The sequence below is a fragment of the Aricia agestis genome, chromosome 20, assembly GCF_905147365.1.
Source record: "Aricia agestis chromosome 20, ilAriAges1.1, whole genome shotgun sequence".
NCBI classification, from domain to species: domain Eukaryota; kingdom Metazoa; phylum Arthropoda; class Insecta; order Lepidoptera; family Lycaenidae; genus Aricia; species Aricia agestis.
The window spans coordinates 14,024,363-14,043,418 of record NC_056425.1 but is presented as its reverse complement, the minus strand read 5'-3'; the positions used below and the strand labels follow the sequence as shown (position 1 = coordinate 14,043,418).

General features: G+C 39.6%; 2 protein-coding genes across 2 annotated transcripts; one reads left to right on the top strand and one right to left on the bottom strand.

Moving 5' to 3' along the window:
• Positions 1 to 278: 278 nt before the first annotated feature.
• LOC121736931 (general transcription factor IIH subunit 4) lies at positions 279 to 7,506 on the bottom strand. Its single transcript, XM_042128401.1, has 11 exons — positions 7,318 to 7,506; positions 7,037 to 7,141; positions 6,268 to 6,399; positions 5,719 to 5,904; positions 4,775 to 4,847; positions 4,030 to 4,137; positions 3,567 to 3,650; positions 2,655 to 2,848; positions 2,175 to 2,289; positions 1,178 to 1,338; positions 279 to 939 (listed from the first exon to the last, which is right to left on the bottom strand). Exons 1-11 carry the CDS (start codon positions 7,467 to 7,469, stop codon positions 819 to 821), a joined length of 1,431 nt encoding a protein of 476 aa, XP_041984335.1. The 5' UTR covers positions 7,470 to 7,506; the 3' UTR covers positions 279 to 818.
• A 3,011-nt stretch (positions 7,507 to 10,517) lies between these two features.
• Positions 10,518 to 13,248, top strand: LOC121736932 (protein spitz-like). Its single transcript, XM_042128402.1, has one exon. The coding sequence runs from the start codon at positions 10,974 to 10,976 to the stop codon at positions 11,508 to 11,510; it is 537 nt and encodes a 178-aa protein (XP_041984336.1). The 5' UTR covers positions 10,518 to 10,973; the 3' UTR covers positions 11,511 to 13,248.
• Positions 13,249 to 19,056: the final 5,808 nt, after the last annotated feature.

Sequence of the window (19,056 nt, the reverse complement as noted above, 5' to 3'; positions counted from 1 at the left end):
ATAAGAATCTTATATCTTTAAACGAGCAATTCTTGTATATATGTATATATATAATTGGAATCTCGGAATCGGCTCCAACGATTTTCATGAAAATTAGTATATAGGGGGTTTCGGGGGCGACAAATCATCTAGCTAGGTATCATTTTTAGAAAATGTCATTTTATTCGTGTTTTATCGAATACCGAGCAAAGCTCGGTCAAACAGCTAGTAAATAATAAAACAAGATGATGTAAAATAATTATTTTATTTACAAACAAATATTTACAATCTTACCTAAAACTAACTTTAACAATTTTTTATCACTGTTCTCGCACACATCGAAATGTTAAATGTTTGTATTTAAAATGTAATCTCTTTGTAATCAACAAAAATCATCAACACAATATTACTCACTTAATCCACTAATTTTCAACAAAATATAGTGTTGAGAGATTCGTAATGAAGAACTTTTAATGACATTTTAATTGGCGTTATAAATAGTTATGTAAGTGGCTAAAGTAAACAATGGCACAACAGTTGCCTCAATTAAAAAAAAGGAAATGTTTGCTGATACTGAAAGGTTAGAAATATCATTTGATAGGCAAGGACAGCAAGTGTTTTCTTATTCTGTTTAATCTGGTACCTAACAGTAACTGCGTAAAACTTTTTAAACGCACACAACGAGATTTGAAAGTACGAATACTTACTGCCGCACCGAGAGGCGAGAGACATTTAATATTATTAACTTTAAGGAAAATTGTGACGTAAAATCCGTGTATTTTCTGTCAATCTCTTCAGTAGCTAATATTTAATTATTCAATATATTTAACATTTTCCTTTTAAGCCTTAGAGTACCTCTTCCAAAATCTCTTGACGTCGTCGTGCGAGGCGCGCGTCACCACCATCGTCCGCGTGCGCTCGTTCTGCCACGTCAGCACGCCCGCGCCGCGCGCGTAGTCCCTACAGACATTATCATTAATGATATTTTAAATCAAAAGTCTGTATTAACGTGATCGCACATTTATCAGCAGGCACGCGCCGAACGCGCCGCATTTTAGAATTCGTTGTATGAAATAATGTGAAACTCGCAGATTGGTCCGCACCGTACGCGACGCATTTCATGCGGCGGCGCGTACGGTGGGAGGGGGGGGGGGGGGTTCCACCATCTTCGGCCATCCACAGACCACACCACACATACCTGAGCGCGGTAAAGTCGGCCTGCGACAGGAACTGGTTGTAGACGACGCCCTCGGTGTACTTGAAGCGGTTCCGCTCGCCCTCCCACAGCTTGATCTGGTCCACCACCGTCGGCGGCAGCAGGCAGCCCGACACCACGCCGCCCATCTCCGTCTGCAGCATCTGTACACACACAGCGTTCCACACTTAAAACTGAACTTTATTTGCTACACAAGAAGATACTTTAACGTTGTTAGTGGCGGCCGAAAAGGAAGATCTTCCGACCGAGCGAGATAGCATGCTCGGTCAGGCCGAAGCCCACTGACGTCATTTCAGACGTTGTATATATCTTGCCGTTCTCCGAAACTTCGATAGCGCGATGCAGGAATGTTAGGCGAATTGTGGGTACCGCCACATCACTCCCCCCCACGAAGACCTGTGGTATTCTTCGATGCGCTTGTGTGTCAGGTGTGGGCTGAAGCTACGCGTGCAATGACCAGGAGGGGGACCCCGTTGCTCTGCTTGTTGACCGGTCGTTGTAGCCTATCGCTGCCCCGTTCAAGCCAGACACAGTTCGACCGGCGCGGACGCCCAACGCGGCTTATGGTCGAGGCGACCCGGTTATGCTTGATGTCTGCTGACGTGGTGCGGAGGGGCGGGGAATATTGATGATGATTGATGTCCAGAAGGATACGTGTTCTTGTCGGTGGTCACCAATTTAACGTTCTTAGTGGCGGCCGAAAAGGAAGATCTTCCGACCGAGCGAGATAGCATGCTCGGTCAGGCCGAAGCCCACTGACGTCATTTCAGACGTTGTATATAATATCTTGCCGTTCTCCGAAACTTCGATAGCGCGATGCAGGAATGTTAGGCGAATTGTGGGTACCGCCACAATACCAATTCAATTGACCGACTTGCCACCTGTGGTTTTGGGCTGCTCCTAATTAGAATGGCTCGTTTAAAAGTGCACCGTAAGTCCGCGCTACGTTGTGAATGTAGTATGCCTGTGTATATGTAACCTGCGGGTGCGCGTGCTGTCGGAGGTACTTGATGATCTGGTCGGCGCCGATGCCGCCGCGCAGCGCCGCCCGCACCGACTCCCGCGTCAGCACGCCCACCACCAGGTTCGGGAACCTACAAATATTCGAAATCAATAAATTATCACATATCACAGTATCGATAACATTACACACCGATATATTATGGTCGCGTAGTATGACGCGGTCACAATTTCTACTTTGTGAGTATTTATGTAACGTAATGTAGAATAAAACCAACATTTTTTTCTGCTAATAATGACAAACTATAACTAAAACGATATCAAATTGAATATTAGGAACGCGGAGGCATGACCATAAATTTACTATTGATGATGCTAGCTCGACTATACAGGGTGTAACAACTAAGTTATCCATAGGATGTGTATTATAGGATACCTATAAAGAGTTCGCTGTTCAGTATCACTTAGTTTTGTTACACCTTGTATACACCCAGCTCACCTATACACGAGCTCAGTGAACAGCCCCAGCAGCGCCACGTGCAGGTGCGAGGTGGTGTAGCCGTACACGCGGTAGTTGGTCTCCACCACGAGGTGTCCGCTCGCCTCCCCCCCGGCCGCCCCCCCACCGTCGTCGTCGCTCTCCCGGCCCAGACCCAGCGCCAGCCGCGTCGGGTAGAAGCGACCCGCTTTACGCTGGAACGGTTAATTTGGATTATATATTAGCTATACACTACGCTCGATCTCAGGCTGCTTTACTTTTATTAACTAAAAAATTCAAGTGTTGATTGTTGTGTGTCGGAAGTTGTTAATTTTTATGGATGCAACTGAAATAAACAGTCTGAAAAATTATATGACGTGCTCTGATGATGCACAAATGACAACCTCAAGTAGTTACATAAACAAATAAAAAAAAAATCCACAGCCGAACATATAACCTCCTCCTTTTTGGAAGTCGGTTAAAAAACTTGACAACGAGTCGAAAAATCGAGTTGCCTTTTCTTGATAAACAATATGCACTGCCTGTAGCGAATCTGGGGGCACTACCGTGCCCCCACCAAGATGAGCCGAGCGAAGCGCGCAATGGTTATATTTTACACTTTACTGAGATGAACCATCGTGTTCAAAAATATAATAATATTATTATAATATCTATGGACGCTTCACACCACGTCAGTCTGGCCCTGTGCTAAGTTCCTGATGGACTTGTGTTACGGGTACCAGACAACGGCAATATATAAATTAATACAATTATACTATACATAATACATATAATATTTTTTATTCCAACGATTTAGATTTTAGACCCAAGAACATTGAAAAATTTTTGTTTTGTTGGCGGGATTCGAACCCGCAACTTAAGCTACCACCATACAGCCCACCAACTGAGCCACAGAGGTCGTCATCGTGTTACCTTTCTCTGGTAGACGAGGCCGAACTCCCGGAGGTGCTGCAGGAACACCAGCATGTTGTTGCTCATGCCCTCCGTGCTGTAGTCCTGTAACATGCTCACAAGTAAATAAATGTTAAGCAACATTTATGTTGAAGAACATTATTTTTAGCCCTAAAAAATTTTGGTTGTGGGCTGCGGCCCTCGACACTTTTTGAGTACTACTGCGCTATAGTATATTCCCGTTATGAAGACACAAGTGAGAGAATCATCAATGCTGATTATGCTTAGGCGGAGTTCTTACCTATGGGTAAGAACTCCGCCTAAGCATTAAAATACTCGGCCTAAATATCTAATATAAAATCGCCAATCGGATATTCTTAACAATCTGTGCAGTCAGATAGGTCTTTAAAAAAATAAATGTGTGTTTTAATATTTTTTAATATTCAACTCAAGTCACAATAATATAACACAAACAGCATCATACCTTGCCGAGAGTACTGAAGCTGAGCTGGTAGAGGAAGGCGAGGCACTCAGCGGCGCTGAGGCTGCGCTTCTCCGCCGTGTGCAGGTAGTGCTGCAGGAACAGCCACACCTGCAACATGCTCATCTAGTATTGCGGATTGTGGATGGAGATAAGCAGTTAGCTGTTCAGTATGATTTGTCTTGCCACCTACAGTAGGCTTATCAAGGCCACCATAGAAAGATTCATTCTCAGGTACAGTAGACAAAGTGATGGATTAACAAAGGAAATCTGTTAGTTTGTCCCTACGAATAATATTTTTATTATTCGTAGGTTTGTCCGCAAAAACTGACAGCATTTCTATTCTTTCGTATTTCTACAGTGGCCATGCTAAGCCTGCTGAAGTGAGAGGTATAAAATAAAATTTTAAAAGTTTAGAGCCTGAGTAACGGCGCGGGGAGATTGCGAGTCGATCAGGTCCATTCATCTGTAAATAATTGCATGCAATGTTGAATCACCTGACCTGTAATAAGCGAGGACTTCGCCACTCGCCAGGCCAGAGGGAAGGCGAAGAATTTCGGTTCGGTAGAAATCTGCTGCATTCAGTTTCATACAAGAGTCCTGTTTGTGTCTAAACACTCTAGGCCGAAGTTACGCGGCGTAAATTCCGCATGATTACGCCCGCGACGGCGACGCCATCGGTAATCAACTAATCACTAATAAGGCTTTCACTCTACTGTACTATACTTATGTACACCATAGTCCATACCTGTTTAGTTGTACTCAGCAGTAGGAACTGGAAACCTGCTTTGGTAATAACAGCAGAGCCGTCTTCGGCATCTCTGTAAAAATATTATCTTGTTTTAGTATATTATAATTATTATTGAAAAGATGAATTTTGTTTTAGTATAATATTATTATAGGCAAAGTTTTACATTCATAAGTGTCAATTTACAGGTATAAAATGAATATTTTGGAAATTAAATTAATATTTATTTTTGCATATAATATGCATTTTGTTAACATACCAATGCAAATGTGTAAAAATTTTTATATTTGATTATGAGTGAAAAAAGGTTGAGTACCACTGCATGCTGTAAGTCATTTAACATAAAAATAAAATAAAATAAAATATCTTTTTATTCAAAATGGGTATCATGATACACTTTTTGAAAGTCGAACGAAGAAACTACGTTGCCTACCACCGGTTCGGGAACTACCCCGCCGAGAAGAACCGGCGTAAGAAACTCGCACGGGGCCATCTTTTGCAAAAAAAAATGAAAAATTACAATGTTATGGCTTACAGCTATGTAACAAAATTAAAAGAAAAGTAACCTGCATGGAGCCACCCTATTCCCAAGGTGTGCTGTCCTCGAAGAAATCATTGACTTTATAATACGCTTTAGCACACAAACATTCTTTAACTGCTTTTTTAAATTTGTTTAAAGGTAGATTTTGAACATTTTCTGGGATTTTATTGTATAGGCGTATACATTGGCCTTTAAAGGATTTGCTTATTTTGGCTAGTCTGAACATTGGTATTGCTAACTTGTTCTTATTTCTAGTATTTACATTATGATTATCACTTTTCTTTTTGAAAATATTTATGTTCTTTCTAACATATAAGAGATTTTCCAAAATGTATTGAGATGTGACGGTCAGAATTCTTATTTCTTTAAATGCACCATGGGGCCATATATAAACAAAGTTCACCTGGTCATAAGCCCCGCGTGCAGCAGTATCCTCACAGCATCAGCGCTGATGCCCTCAGTGTGCGCGGAGCCGACCATGTAGTGGAGCACGCACTCCCACCGCTCCGTAGCATACGCGTCCAGGAACGCCACGTCGCGTGCCTTCCCGTCCGGCTCTAAGGAGGATGATAAGCTCCATGCTCGGCCACTGTGGAATGTACAATAATTTTAGATTATTTATGGGCTATAATGCTTTAAAAAATGTCGCATATGAGTTATGAAGTAAAGATTTTATGTAAGTTTGGAACAAAGCTTGTATTACACCACTAACTATATTTTATTGCCAGCAAAGCTCATACTGGCAATAAGATGTAGTTAATAATGATGAAGTGTATAGTTAAATATTATATATAATAGTCTTCAATTTATTTATGATAAATGATAATTCTAGCCAAAGATTCCTGTAACATTAAATGCTATTTAATTTAATAATGTGATTTGAGTGTGAGCAGTTAACAGCTAGACATTTTTCCACATTAGTACAATTTTATGTAATGGGAAAATTTCTTACCCTCCAAGCAATGCAACTTTAAGGTTCCTCTTGAATGAGTGTGATAGCATCCAGCCCGGCAGCCCTCCTGGGATGGGAGCCTCCTGCCACACACTCAGCTCCGACAGCGCCTCACATGCTTTTGTCTGCTCCCTGGAATGCAAAAAAGCCTATAGTGTAAAAAATATAAACAAAATATTAAATGTTTTGTTCCAAGTAGGTATCATAAAATATATTGACTTTTTTAGAAAATTAAGTAAATAGTAAATATTGGCTTGTAACTTGGTGAATAAAAGATTGAAAAAAAGTTTATAATAATTGCAAGGCTAAGGGCCGCGCCACACTGGAATGGCAGCAGCGAGGCGAGCACTGTCAGCGTCATATGATTTTAAACTTTATCTTCATTATTGTAATACATAGTATCGCTTGAGAAGTCTACAGCCGCCCGTGGTGGCTCGTGGCTGCTGGCGGCCGCGATTTTGTCAAGCGATACTATGTATTACAATAATGAAGATAAAGTTTAAAATCATATGACACTGAAAGTGCTCGCCTCGCCGCTGCCATTCCGCTGTGACGTGGCCCTTAGGGCCTGTTTCACCACTTCCTGATAAGTGACGAATAGGCTATCCACCAATTAACTTGACAGATCAAGCATGGAGAATCTGTCAAAAAAGTTGTGAATAGCCTATTTGGCACTTTATCAGAAAGTGGTGAAACAGGCCCTAAGTTTTTCAAACAGCTTACAGAATATGCCTAGTGGTAATGTAACAGTATATAATTTTTTAGTTACTTTGCATGTGTCTGTGTGATCCATGAAGCGACAACCGCCTGCGGCACAGCCTGTTCCACAAATAGCAGTCTGATTACAAAGTGTCTGGCCAGATCTGGCAATTCTCTAAAAAACAAAAAGCCCTGTGTTTAGACCTGCGTTTTTTATTCATAAAAATGAAGAAAAAAAAATGATGATCATGATATTATAACCTATGTAGTGCAAATACTATCATACAAAGTAATATTATACAAAGAACTTGACAAATATAAGTAAGTATACAATAAAAAGCTGTTTCTTACCGATACACAGCTAAGCATATTGTCGGATAGTTGTATAAAGTTTCCAAAAATTGTGCCGAACGACTTTTCAAATACTCGTGAAGATTTTTACATTGCAATGTCGGTGCCGGGTTAATACTTGACGAAGTCTTAGATTTCGAACTTTCTGACATTATTGTATTGTAATTATATTTGGTAAATGTACGCTATTTTATAATTTATATTTTAAAACCATATTGTAAACAAAATAATTTTGGACCAGTGTTTGATGAACTTTTGACGTTGACATAAATGAATAGACAAAACCTGAAACCATCTGAAACCAGAGACATGATACTTAAGCCGGCGCCAGACATGGGCTTCAAAGTTTGAGCAAACTTTGCCCAAATAGGAAAATGCCAGCAATAACTTTGCACATATAGGCAAATGTCAGTGCCACACTTGGCGAATTTGCGAATTTGATCACATGTCTGGCGCCCGCATTACAACTAGACTGTGCACTGTGGCGCAACAAACGGTCCGAGTGAGAGGGCCCCCGGTGGTAGTGTATCTCTTTCTAATGTGGTGACCATGACCAAACAGCAAAATATGAGACTACTTAACTATACAAATTCAGGTATTCTGATATCCATCCTACCTAACTACAGGTACCTAACTACAGGTACAGGTAAATTTATTTAAAAGTAAATAATCGGCCAAGTGCGAGTTGGACTCGCGCATGAAGGAATCCGTAGCGTTATAAAGTCAAAGTTGAAAAATATTGTTTCCCATACAAAACACAGTTTGTAAATTGTGTTTTGTATAGGAGCCCCCCATAAACATTTATTTAATTTCAATTTTATTACTTATTTATTATTATTGAAATATACTTAAAGATTTTATGAGTACTTCAAGTCCCTACCTTTAGCCATCCATACTTATTATACTTATGTAGGTACTTATGTCATTTAAATATTATAATATTATTATAAATGTGAAAGTGTGTCCGTCTGTCTGTTACCTCTTCACGCTCAAACCGAACCGATTTTTCTGAAATTTGGCATGTAGATACTTTGAGTCCCGGGAAAGGATAGGATATTATCCCGGAAAAATGTACGGTTCCCACGCGATAAACGAATTTTTGCGCAACGGAATTTCGGGCGTTATCTGGTTATTGATAACGAGTCTAGCTAATAGCGGTAATATATAGGCGGTATAGGCGGCGGTTTCCGATAGTATAAGTAAAAAATAAAAGCCAGGATTTATTTGGCTAGCACCGACTCAAAAGAAATCCAGAGCTTCATTAATATTACTTTTCTTACTTTATACTTTTCATGCCATTTGGTGCATCTCCAATAATTCAAATTCATGGTTACCCTAAAGATTAAGATTGTTGTTTTTACGACAATAATTCACCGTTTTACATAAAAAATATAATAAACTTTATTACGAAAAATGACTTTTTCGTGTTGCAAATCGAAACACGAAAAACAAACAAACAACCAAAGCAAATCGCCATCTTACATTTAGTATTACCAGTACCAAAATATCTAATTACCACAGATACTGTTGCTCAGTTTTGAATTATACTTTCGAGTACAATCAACTGATTCATTAATTATTAAAACTGTACAACTTCGTTTAAACACGTTTCCAAGTTTACGAAACGTTCGTATTGGCAAATTATTAAAAAGAAAAGTATTTCATTTTCTAAAATTTTTATCAAAAGAAATGATTATGTGAGCTGGCAAGAAGTCAGACAAGGAAATACTACCAGCGGGAACGCTCTCGCTCGGACCGCTTTTTGCAAGCTACCGCTTAGAGGGAAATACCTACCGTATTATTAAAGAAATAGAACTCATTTTAGGAAAACATCGTTTTTGGGTGCGCTGTCTAGTAATAAGTATCATGCCTCTGTCTGAAACATAGACTTAATATATACTGTCGTAATATAGGTTTATGGACCATAAACCTACATGAAACACATTCTTCTACCTTAATACTTTATCTATGCCTCTACCCATAGGGCATAGAGTAAGGTACTCAACAACAGATAATTATAATAATCTACCTAGGGTAAATGATTAGTAGATTGGACAGTACCATTCATTGGAAACAGCAAAAAAAACACAATATTTATTAATGTTGCTTTAAAAAGTGCCTGTTTTTAAAGTATTTGGGTCCAAACACATTAGGCTGAATTACGTCGGCGTAAATTCCGTCGCTTTTACGCCGCGTTTAAATTGCATACAAAATACGGGCCGAATACGAGGAGTGACACACTATTACGTCGCGTTTTGTATGCGTTTGACATTTGCGGCGGAAATTACGCCGGCGTAATTCAGCCTAGTGTGTTGAGACACAAAGAACGCCTGATTTTAAAGAAAAACAGGTAGTTTTTAAAGCAACCTTAATAAATATAGTGTTTTTGTACTCTGTCCAATGACTAGAACTGTCCAGTCACTAGGCATGTTCACCCTATATTATATTAATGAGACATTTATTAAATAACATCACTATTTTTCCAAGCCAACTTGTACTTAATATTTGGAAAGCCATTTTGGGCGCAAAACACGCAATAACGTTGTTAATTTTAAAACTAAGGTAAATTACTAGTGATTGGACAGTACCAGTCACTGGACAAAACACAAAATTAGAATATTTATTAATATTGCTTTAATTAAAAACTCTCTGTTTTTAAAGTAATATTACGCCTGAATTTAAAGAAAAACAGGTAGTTTTTAAGCAACTTTAATAAATAATAATATTGTGTTTTCACAGTCATTGGACTTGGACTATCCAATCACTGTTCATTTCACCCTAAACTTATTATCTTTTTACCTATTCTGATTTCCTAAGAATTTTAAATTATTACAATACAAATACCGTCTCAATTTTCAACTAGTCTCTCAATTGCGGTGTTTGTATGCTAATGTGTACAGCAAAAACTGCAATCACATTATGATCTCCTATCGCATATTATATTGCACACAGCGCACGTATAAATCTATAAATAAATAGGTAAGTAATGAATGTATACAGTACGGCTGCGACATGCAATGTTTACATCGTCATCTACTGAATAAATAAAGTTTAAAATCCCATGCACACTGCACTCGTTTCGATATCAGGTTTTTTCAATAGTGTTTTTTATCTCTTTGGGATCACACATTGAAAGGCTACTCACACTCACACAGTTTTAACAACGAAAAGCACACATAGGTGAGTTATACACGCATTCACTCGTCGTCGGACTTGTCGGCAGATGGCGGATGCAGTAGACGCTTTCCGTCAGTCGTGCATAGACAACTCACCGAGCAGTGCTATTACATCTCTCTCAGCACCATTTTGTGTACATCGTTTCGAACGGAACATTGTGTGTATGTGCTCCGTGAATAATCAATCACGAATCAAGTGCTAAGACAAAATCAGTGTTTCATTTCGACATGCCCACGGAGGGTCGTACAAGTAATCTTCAGTGTTAGTAGAAACCGCGCCTCCGTCATGAGCGAGTGATCGTCGACGTTCAAAAAAAGTCGACACAGGAAACATGTCTGGGCGGACCGCCGACGCGGATACGAGCGAAGGGTTCGAGTTCGAAATTCGAAAGCGGTCATGTCATCGCCTCTCGGATTTCGTATAAGTCACCGTCCAATGTCAAAATCGTGCACGTACCGCGAGCGCCTCGCGAGCGGAGAATGCAATCGTTGGTAGTGTGGTGGGCGGTAGTGTCGGCGGCCTGGGCGCTGGCGGGCGCGTGCTCGAGCTCCATCTCCAAGCGGCCGGCGCGGCCCACGCGCCCACAGCGGCCCGTGCCGCAGCCGCAGCCGCAGCCGAGGCTCAATGTCACCTTCCCCACCTTCAAGTGCGAGCCCGACTACTCGGAGTATTACTGCCTCAACGGCGGCGTGTGCTTCACGGTCGTCATATCGGACAGCCCGATCTACAACTGCGAGTGCCAGAGCGGGTTCGTGGGCCAGCGGTGCGAGTTCAAGGACCTGGACGACTCGTACGTGCTGACGAGTCGCCACCTGATGATGGAGACGGCGTCGATAGCGGGCGGCGCGACGGTGGCGGTGTTCCTCGCGATTCTAGTCTGCTTCGGCGCATGGGTGCGCCTGCACCGGCGGAGTAAGGCGCCGCCCTTCGCGGAGGAGTGTGGAGCGCCCGTGCAGCTGGTGGCGGTAGCGGCGCCCCACGGCGTGCGGCTGTGCACGCAGCCCCAGCCGCAGTAGCGACCCTATCCTGGACTCTCACCGGAGCGACCTGTTTATACTGTATCTCGTGTACATATTATATAGTTAGATTATGTGTTAAGTTATGTGGAGAGAATGGGAGATAAGAAAAATTTATGTGATAATTATTTTATGAAGCTCTTAATTTATTTGGAATTAATTTCTTTTGTATATACCGGATTCGAGCGGTTCCAAGTTTGTTGTGTTTGCCAAATTCCAGTCTCCGTTTTGGTGTCAGTGAATCGCGTATGTGTTCCGTTGGAGGGTCGCACTGGACTTGTGTAAAGTGGACTGTGTACCTTATGCTACTCGCTTCGTGTAGAGCTGTGTTATTTTGGCACCATATTGTAGAATATGGATGTTGCCTTATTTTAGACAAATAACTTCTGTTTCTGTTTGTTATGGTCCGGGCGTCCTTATTGGGGCCCGGGCTGGTCGGCCACGTGTGTAGGCTAGGCGATGTTTTCTGTTGGGCTTCAGCCCGCTGCATGTTATTGTTTTGTACTGTAGTAAATGTTTAGTGGGGGGGCCTCGTGCCCCTGCTTGTGCTCATTATACCTTGCAATATTCTGTCAAAAAATGTAAAAAGAAAGTAAACAGTTCTAAGTGATAATGTACATGGGAGCAACACATTCAGGCCAAATGTACGTGCGGGCCGCTTGTGCTCGTTCACAGGACATCTAGATAGTTGTGAATCAATGTTAATTGTATTTATAGTTCTATATAGATAGAATTGTGATGAATTTGGATGGTTGTAAGGCAGCGAGTAGCGCAGTTCCTATTGCCGCAGCCGCAGGCGTTCGGTCGGCACATTCCATCGCACGGATAGAGTATTTACTGGTGTCAGTATTATTTTGTAATACAATTGTTAAGCCGGCAGCTTTACTTTATTTTTAATTTATACCTGCTATCCCGCTGGGATAGGCTGTATTATGTTCATATAAAGGCTGAAACGTGCCCTTAACGAAAGGCTTCTTGTAAATATAGCCCACGTAGGTATTTATTAGATATTTATAAACGTTTATTTATTGACTGCTTTATTTAGATAAAACTCAGTGATCAGCTGCATCCAACGCCTAATAACTATTAACGGTTGCATCTATTAAACCTTGCTAAACATGGCCTCGCGTATCATTATATTCTTTAGCGAAATCTCATTATGAATCTCATGTAAAAATAGAATAAATATTGGATGGTGATGAAAGCATCCTTACAGTGTAACTGATGTTTAAACCAATTGGTTTGTCTCTGTATATATGTACTTCTCTCATCTCGGTGTCTATTGTATGATAAATAAAATTGTTTTGCCATAAAATAAAATATTATTCAGCTGTGTATATAATTATAATCGATGTATCCTCTTGTGACTATTTTTATGTTCACTCTCTACACTGTAAGGTTGATACAAAAAATAGTAATCAGCATTTGGATTGTTGTACTGAACTTGTATGTGGGAACGGAGAAGCCAATATTGTTTTATTCTAGACCGTTTACCAGTAGTAAGGGTATTTGATGTGTTGACTTGATGTGTGCTCCTACGTTCTCATGTGCATATTGTAAATTATTAGTTTGGATTCATATGAGATTGTTTATATGAACATTCCAAAGTATATATGTAAAAATGTCTACCTACATCTAATAATTTTCGAATATCTGTTAAGATGCTACATTGTTAATTATACAGTTTTCTATTGATCATATTTTGTTAAAAGAAAATTATATGAAACTAAATCCTTAAGCATGTTTTTCATTACATTCTCAAAGTGAGATTACCTTCGAATACGTTTAAAAGTGCCTCACTGCAGTTAGAGAAAATTGATTATAAGACATCTTTATATTACCTCCCTATATAAATTGTAAATGATGATTTTTTAAGTATTTTTTTAAGAAAATTCTGTTTGTAAGGTAGTATTTTTATTCATTACCAAAATCGAAAATCTCTGTTGAAAATTTTTCCTTCCAAAGCATGACATAAATGTCACAAAAAGCTTGTGTGTTGTGACTTGTGACACAAAGTTTCACCAAACTTGTGACACAAACTTTAACAAGTGACACAAAGTTTCACATTCTAAATATTTTGATGATGCTTGTTGGTTGTATACCTACGTATGTAATAAGTCGGTATTCGCTAATTACTAGATACTTGACCCGCTTTTCGTTAATGACCGCACAAGATTCACTTTAGGCAAGACTATCGGTGCAGGCCACTTAGACAAAATATGCATTCGATAGCTTTAACACCGAAGTTATGTGACATGGAATCGCTAGCGGTCGCTAAGCGATGCGTTATGTCCTTATTACTTATAAGATAAACACCGTCTAACTTCCCTGACGATATTATTATTATTATTATCGAATGCAATAGTCGTAGTATCCAGTTAATTGTGCAAGGGTTGGGTAAAGTCTCGTTGCCAGCATCTCGCAACAAACCGGTCATTTAAATTAGTTTATTAACACATCAGAATTAGTATCGTGCGCCGTGAAATTGATTTACTTATACGGTTGATTAAAAATTAAGATCATGCACAAGAAACTAGAAAGTAGACAGTTTTCATCACATACTTTACTTATTTTTAATTTTATTTAGTGCATAATTCTCATTCTTCATTCTTTCTCTTTCTACTGTAAGTTATAGTAGTAAGTACCTAACTAGTAAGTTATAATTAATGGTAAAAGAGTTTTCAACATAGAATACTTATACTTAATATATTAGAGTTACACTTACGCCTATAACAAGTACTTACCTACATGTGTTACTACTTACTGCTCACAGCTACGCAATGCATTTGATTTTTGAATGCAGTTCTCATCAATGTAGGTACAGTGTAAATATGCTAAGTACTCACATACCTACGGTTTTACTCGATCGAGCAATCACGTCGAGCAAAACCCGCGGCTTGGCCATTCGTCCACACATTCAGCATTAAGAGGATACCACAGCGGCTAGAGAAATGAAAAAAAAGTACGTGTAATATCTATAGCTGTCTCCCTTACCTCAAGCCTATACCGCAGAACGCGATAGAGACAACTGCAGAAAATCCAGAAAATCAACGATTCGTTGTCCCCTGATTCCTTCTCCAAAACTTAACCGATTTAAGTACTTTTTTCATTAAAGATTAAAAAAAGGCTTGAGCTGTGTTCCTATGTTTTGCTTTTTTTGTATAATCTATCCAAATCTGTTTTCTGGACGTTTGAACACAGTGGAAAATCTGGCCATTTTTTTGGGTTTTTGAACGTTCATATCTTATTTAATAATTAAATTATGAAAAAAAAGAAAACATAGGGACATTGTATTAGTGGCCGTAGATATTCAGGAAAAAAATTATAACTCTACTAGCATTATCCAGGGAGGAAACAGGGGACAGCGTTTGTATGGAAAAAATGGCGGTGTGGAATCCTCTTAAGGTGGCCATATACGGGACAATTATCGTAACGATTTATCTCCTCGATGTTAAAATCGAAAGACAAATTGTACGTGTGTAGAAATATCGCAAACGATTTTACGTTCAAAAGATCGATTGGACGATTTTCTTGACGATCGATCGAAACGACAAATTGTCCCGTTTATGGGCACCTTTACTCTATCGAGTAAGCTCGCCGTCAGGACCCGATCTAGCCATTTAGCCGCTCCAGGCAAAGATCATTTTCGCCGCCCTTTACATATGCAGGAAACATATTTGTTGGGGGAAAATGGGAGGAATATTTAAGTAAAATACTCAAATATTTTAACTAGCAAACTTAAGGTAGGTTAGCTGGTAAAATTCTCAAACTTAAGTGGTGGATGGCTAGGTTGGAAGATAGGAATAAGTCAATTTCGCCGCCCCTCATTTTTGCCGCTCTGGGCAAATGCCCGGCTCGCCGTTCCTGTATTCACCGAACCGTTCGAGCCAAAAGATGTCTGCTCAACTAAGGAGAAGCCAGAAGGTCGACTCGCGCCACTCGAAGTCACGTCCACACGCTTGAGTAAAGCTCGACGACTCGCGTCGAGTAAAACTTCGAAGGAAACATCGAGCCGGCTCGATGCAAGCCTTCGAGCTGTGAGTTTTGAGTGGACCGACACACGGTGGTTTTTGCTCGATTTGGAGTAAAACTATCGAGTAAAACCGTATGTGAATACTTAACATAATGCTAAGTACTCACATACGGTTTCGCTGGATAGTTTTACTCCAAATCCAAATATAAAGTAAGTTACCTCACATAAATTATTGCATGCCATATGTGATTTAAGATTTTAGTTCTTTTTATATATTTTATTTATTATATTACATAAGTCTGCTTTTATATTATTATTATCTGAAACATTTTGCATAATTTATTTTTAAATTACGACACTGTAGCCTTGAGTGGTCTGTTTTGCGCCTGACAGTTTGGATCCACAGAATATCAGGGACTGTGGTTATCCATAGTCGTTTTACCTGAGTGGACTCCATTTCAATGGCTTGAGCATTACACCTCCTACCTTCCCATAACACTCTTGCTTGCTAAGTTATAATTGAAATATTTGTTACTTGCTACTTTTCTTATTTTTATTTTTTGTTCATTCTTAGTTAGGCTAGTTACAGTTCATATAAGACTACTGTTTTGTATTGCCAGGTCAACATCATTTTAACTGTTCTGTGTTTTTCTTGTTTTTTTTTTTTTTTTTTCTGGTAATGTAGTGTGGTGTAATGTCCATAGTTCATGAATAAATGTTTTATTATTATTATTATTAAATCTAGTAATTAATAATAATTACTGTGTAGACCGCAAAACGCACAGCTCCAAGGCTTGCATCGAGCCGGCTCGATGGAATTAAATATATCGATTTGGAGTAAAACTATCGAGCAATGCTGCTGTTTTTAGGGTTCCGTACCCAAAGGGTAAAAACGGGACCCTATTAGTAAGACTTCGTGGTCTATCCGCCTGTCCGTCTGTCTGTCTCCAGGCTGTATCTCAATAGGCATTTGAAATTTCTACAAAGGCCTTTATTGTGTGTACTTTAATAATTATTAATAAAAAAAAATAAGGGGGGCTCCCATACAAAAAACTCAATTTTTAGCCTTTTTTGCTCTATAACGGTACGGAACACTTCGTGCGCGAGTCCGACTCGCACTTGGCCGATTTTTATTACTCTACAGTCTACGTGATTGCTCGATCGAGCAAAACCGTATATATTATATGAGTACTTAGCTTATCACTGTGTTACTAATAGGTAATATAGTATTCTGACTTTTTTTTACGGACAAATGCAAGCTTTAGACAATATTTATTGTACAGTCGAAACCACTCTGACCTTATTACTTAGCAATCTGTCTTCGACTGTACATTAAGTACATTACGTTCTGTTATTCCGATTTTCTAATAGCTTATGTCGTCCGCATAAGGTCCATGCGTAAGACTGTACTTAGATGCGAGCGGGATTCATTGAAGGTCCGTGGTCGGCGCGTTTTTATGAATAGGTAGGGTTAGGACCGGTCCGCGCTCGGGACTCGGGTTCAATGAATGGTTGCCGTTGAGTTGGTTTGTTGACATTCCCGAAAACCTGCCCCGCCCGGAATAACCCGCAACCGAAATAGAACCAACTAGATCACCGATACTTATGTGCTTCTGATCGCCAGGATTATTATAAAAAGTTACGCCGTTATGAAGTAACCTTGTGAAACTATTGCCCAATCTTGCATACCTACTTACGAATTACGATGTTTCATTCATACCAGGCCAAATAATGTGCCAGGTGTACTAAAATAAAATCATTAATCACATTTTTTGCTTTCGCATACTATAAATACTTACTAGCATTTGACCGAGCTTCGCTCGGTATTCGGTAAAACACGAATAAAATGTCATTTTCTAGAAATGATTCCTAGCTAGATCGATTTATCGCCCCCGAAACCCCCTATTTACTAAATTTCATGAAAATCGTTGGAGCCGATTCCGAGATTCCAATTATATATTTATATACAAGAATTGCTCGTTTAAAGATATAAGATAAGATAAGATATACTTACTTATACAAGAATTGCTCGTTTAAAGATATACGATTAATAAACAGTTGATTAGTCTAATAAGATCTTAATCAATGATTGTAACAACAGTAGGTACCTAACTAATTCTTGTGAACTTCTAATAACCTTATGAAGAATACAATATTGTTAATATCGTGGACGTACAGTTGAACTTGAAGACAAATCCTTGACCACAGTCAAAACGGAACTCACAAGTTCAGAATTCAGATGAGTCTGGACTCTGGATGACTTACGTTTATCGCGTGAAAATGTTAGATTCCTGTAGGATATTCAGTATTCTATTCAACTATTGAAAGTGGTGAAGCCACAGTTGACCTAAAGTAAAACAACAATATGAACCAAGTTGTTTCATTGATAATAATTGATTCCAGGATCTGAAGTAAAATTGTTTTTGAATTGTTTTCTTGAGTAAAGTCTTCGATCACTAATATACAGTAAAGTGTAGTATGGATGGCGGTCGCTCGCGTTTACTTCCTAGTTTAGGTATGTACCTACGTCTTTAGTAGACTTTACTGAGGTTGTCGTCAGGCGACGTTTACGTAATATCTAGTATGTCTGCAGGTCCCGATGTCTGCATCTCTATATTAAGAATCGAATCTGTGAATGAACAGCGTTCAAGGAGAAACATTCGCCGACGTCACCATCGGACCAGCGTCGCTAGACCTCCATTTTCTCTTACTAGTGGGGTTTTTCTAGGTGGTTGTCTACGCCGTGCTCAGGCCGGGGGTCTATGCGGCTGGTCGGCGCGCAGACGCACCGTCGCGGCCCACGCGGCGTCCGTTATGGCGTCGACCGCCGGTCATTTCGGCCAATTAACATGCCTACGTTCCATGTCCCACTTTGTCATTATCTTCGCGAATCCTATGACGATGAGACAATCGACTTTCAATCCTATTAGACCACGAGAAGGTTCAAAACCGCTCGTGTGAGCACCTCATTAAGTCTATGAAGCTTAAATTCTGCTTCTGGTGTCAATATGCAATATGCGACTAAAATAAGTGGTGTCATCATTATTACGTCGCGATGTGGGTTACTGAGGCTGGCGGCACTGGCGGGGTGCCAATGCCAACTCAGGTGTTCTACGTACTCTGTCTGGAGATATGGAACATAAACACATGCTCTTTTAGAATTAAGAAGAATATTGAAAGTTCATCAGAATTTTGTAAGTTAATATCAGATTCTCGAAGTATATTTCACTTCTTTTTTTCTATCAAGTGTAGCAATATTCTAATTTTTTCCCCAATCTCCAGTTTCCAGAATATGATTTAGTTCTTGTCGGCAAGACGGTAAAGATTACTTATTCCTATAATTTCTGTATTTTAGATACCGCATCTTGTACCATTGCATCATCCCTTACTTTCCTTTTTTGGCAATTAAAAATACAAAGGTTTTTTAGCATTCTGACATTGTCGAGACTCAACTTATCAATTTACCTTTTTTAAGTAGTAAAAAATAATAAAGTTTAGCTGTTTCAGACTACACGTCACCACTTATGATAGCGGCGCACCCTCTGTTTGCTGTTTTAGCTCATAATGTACTTT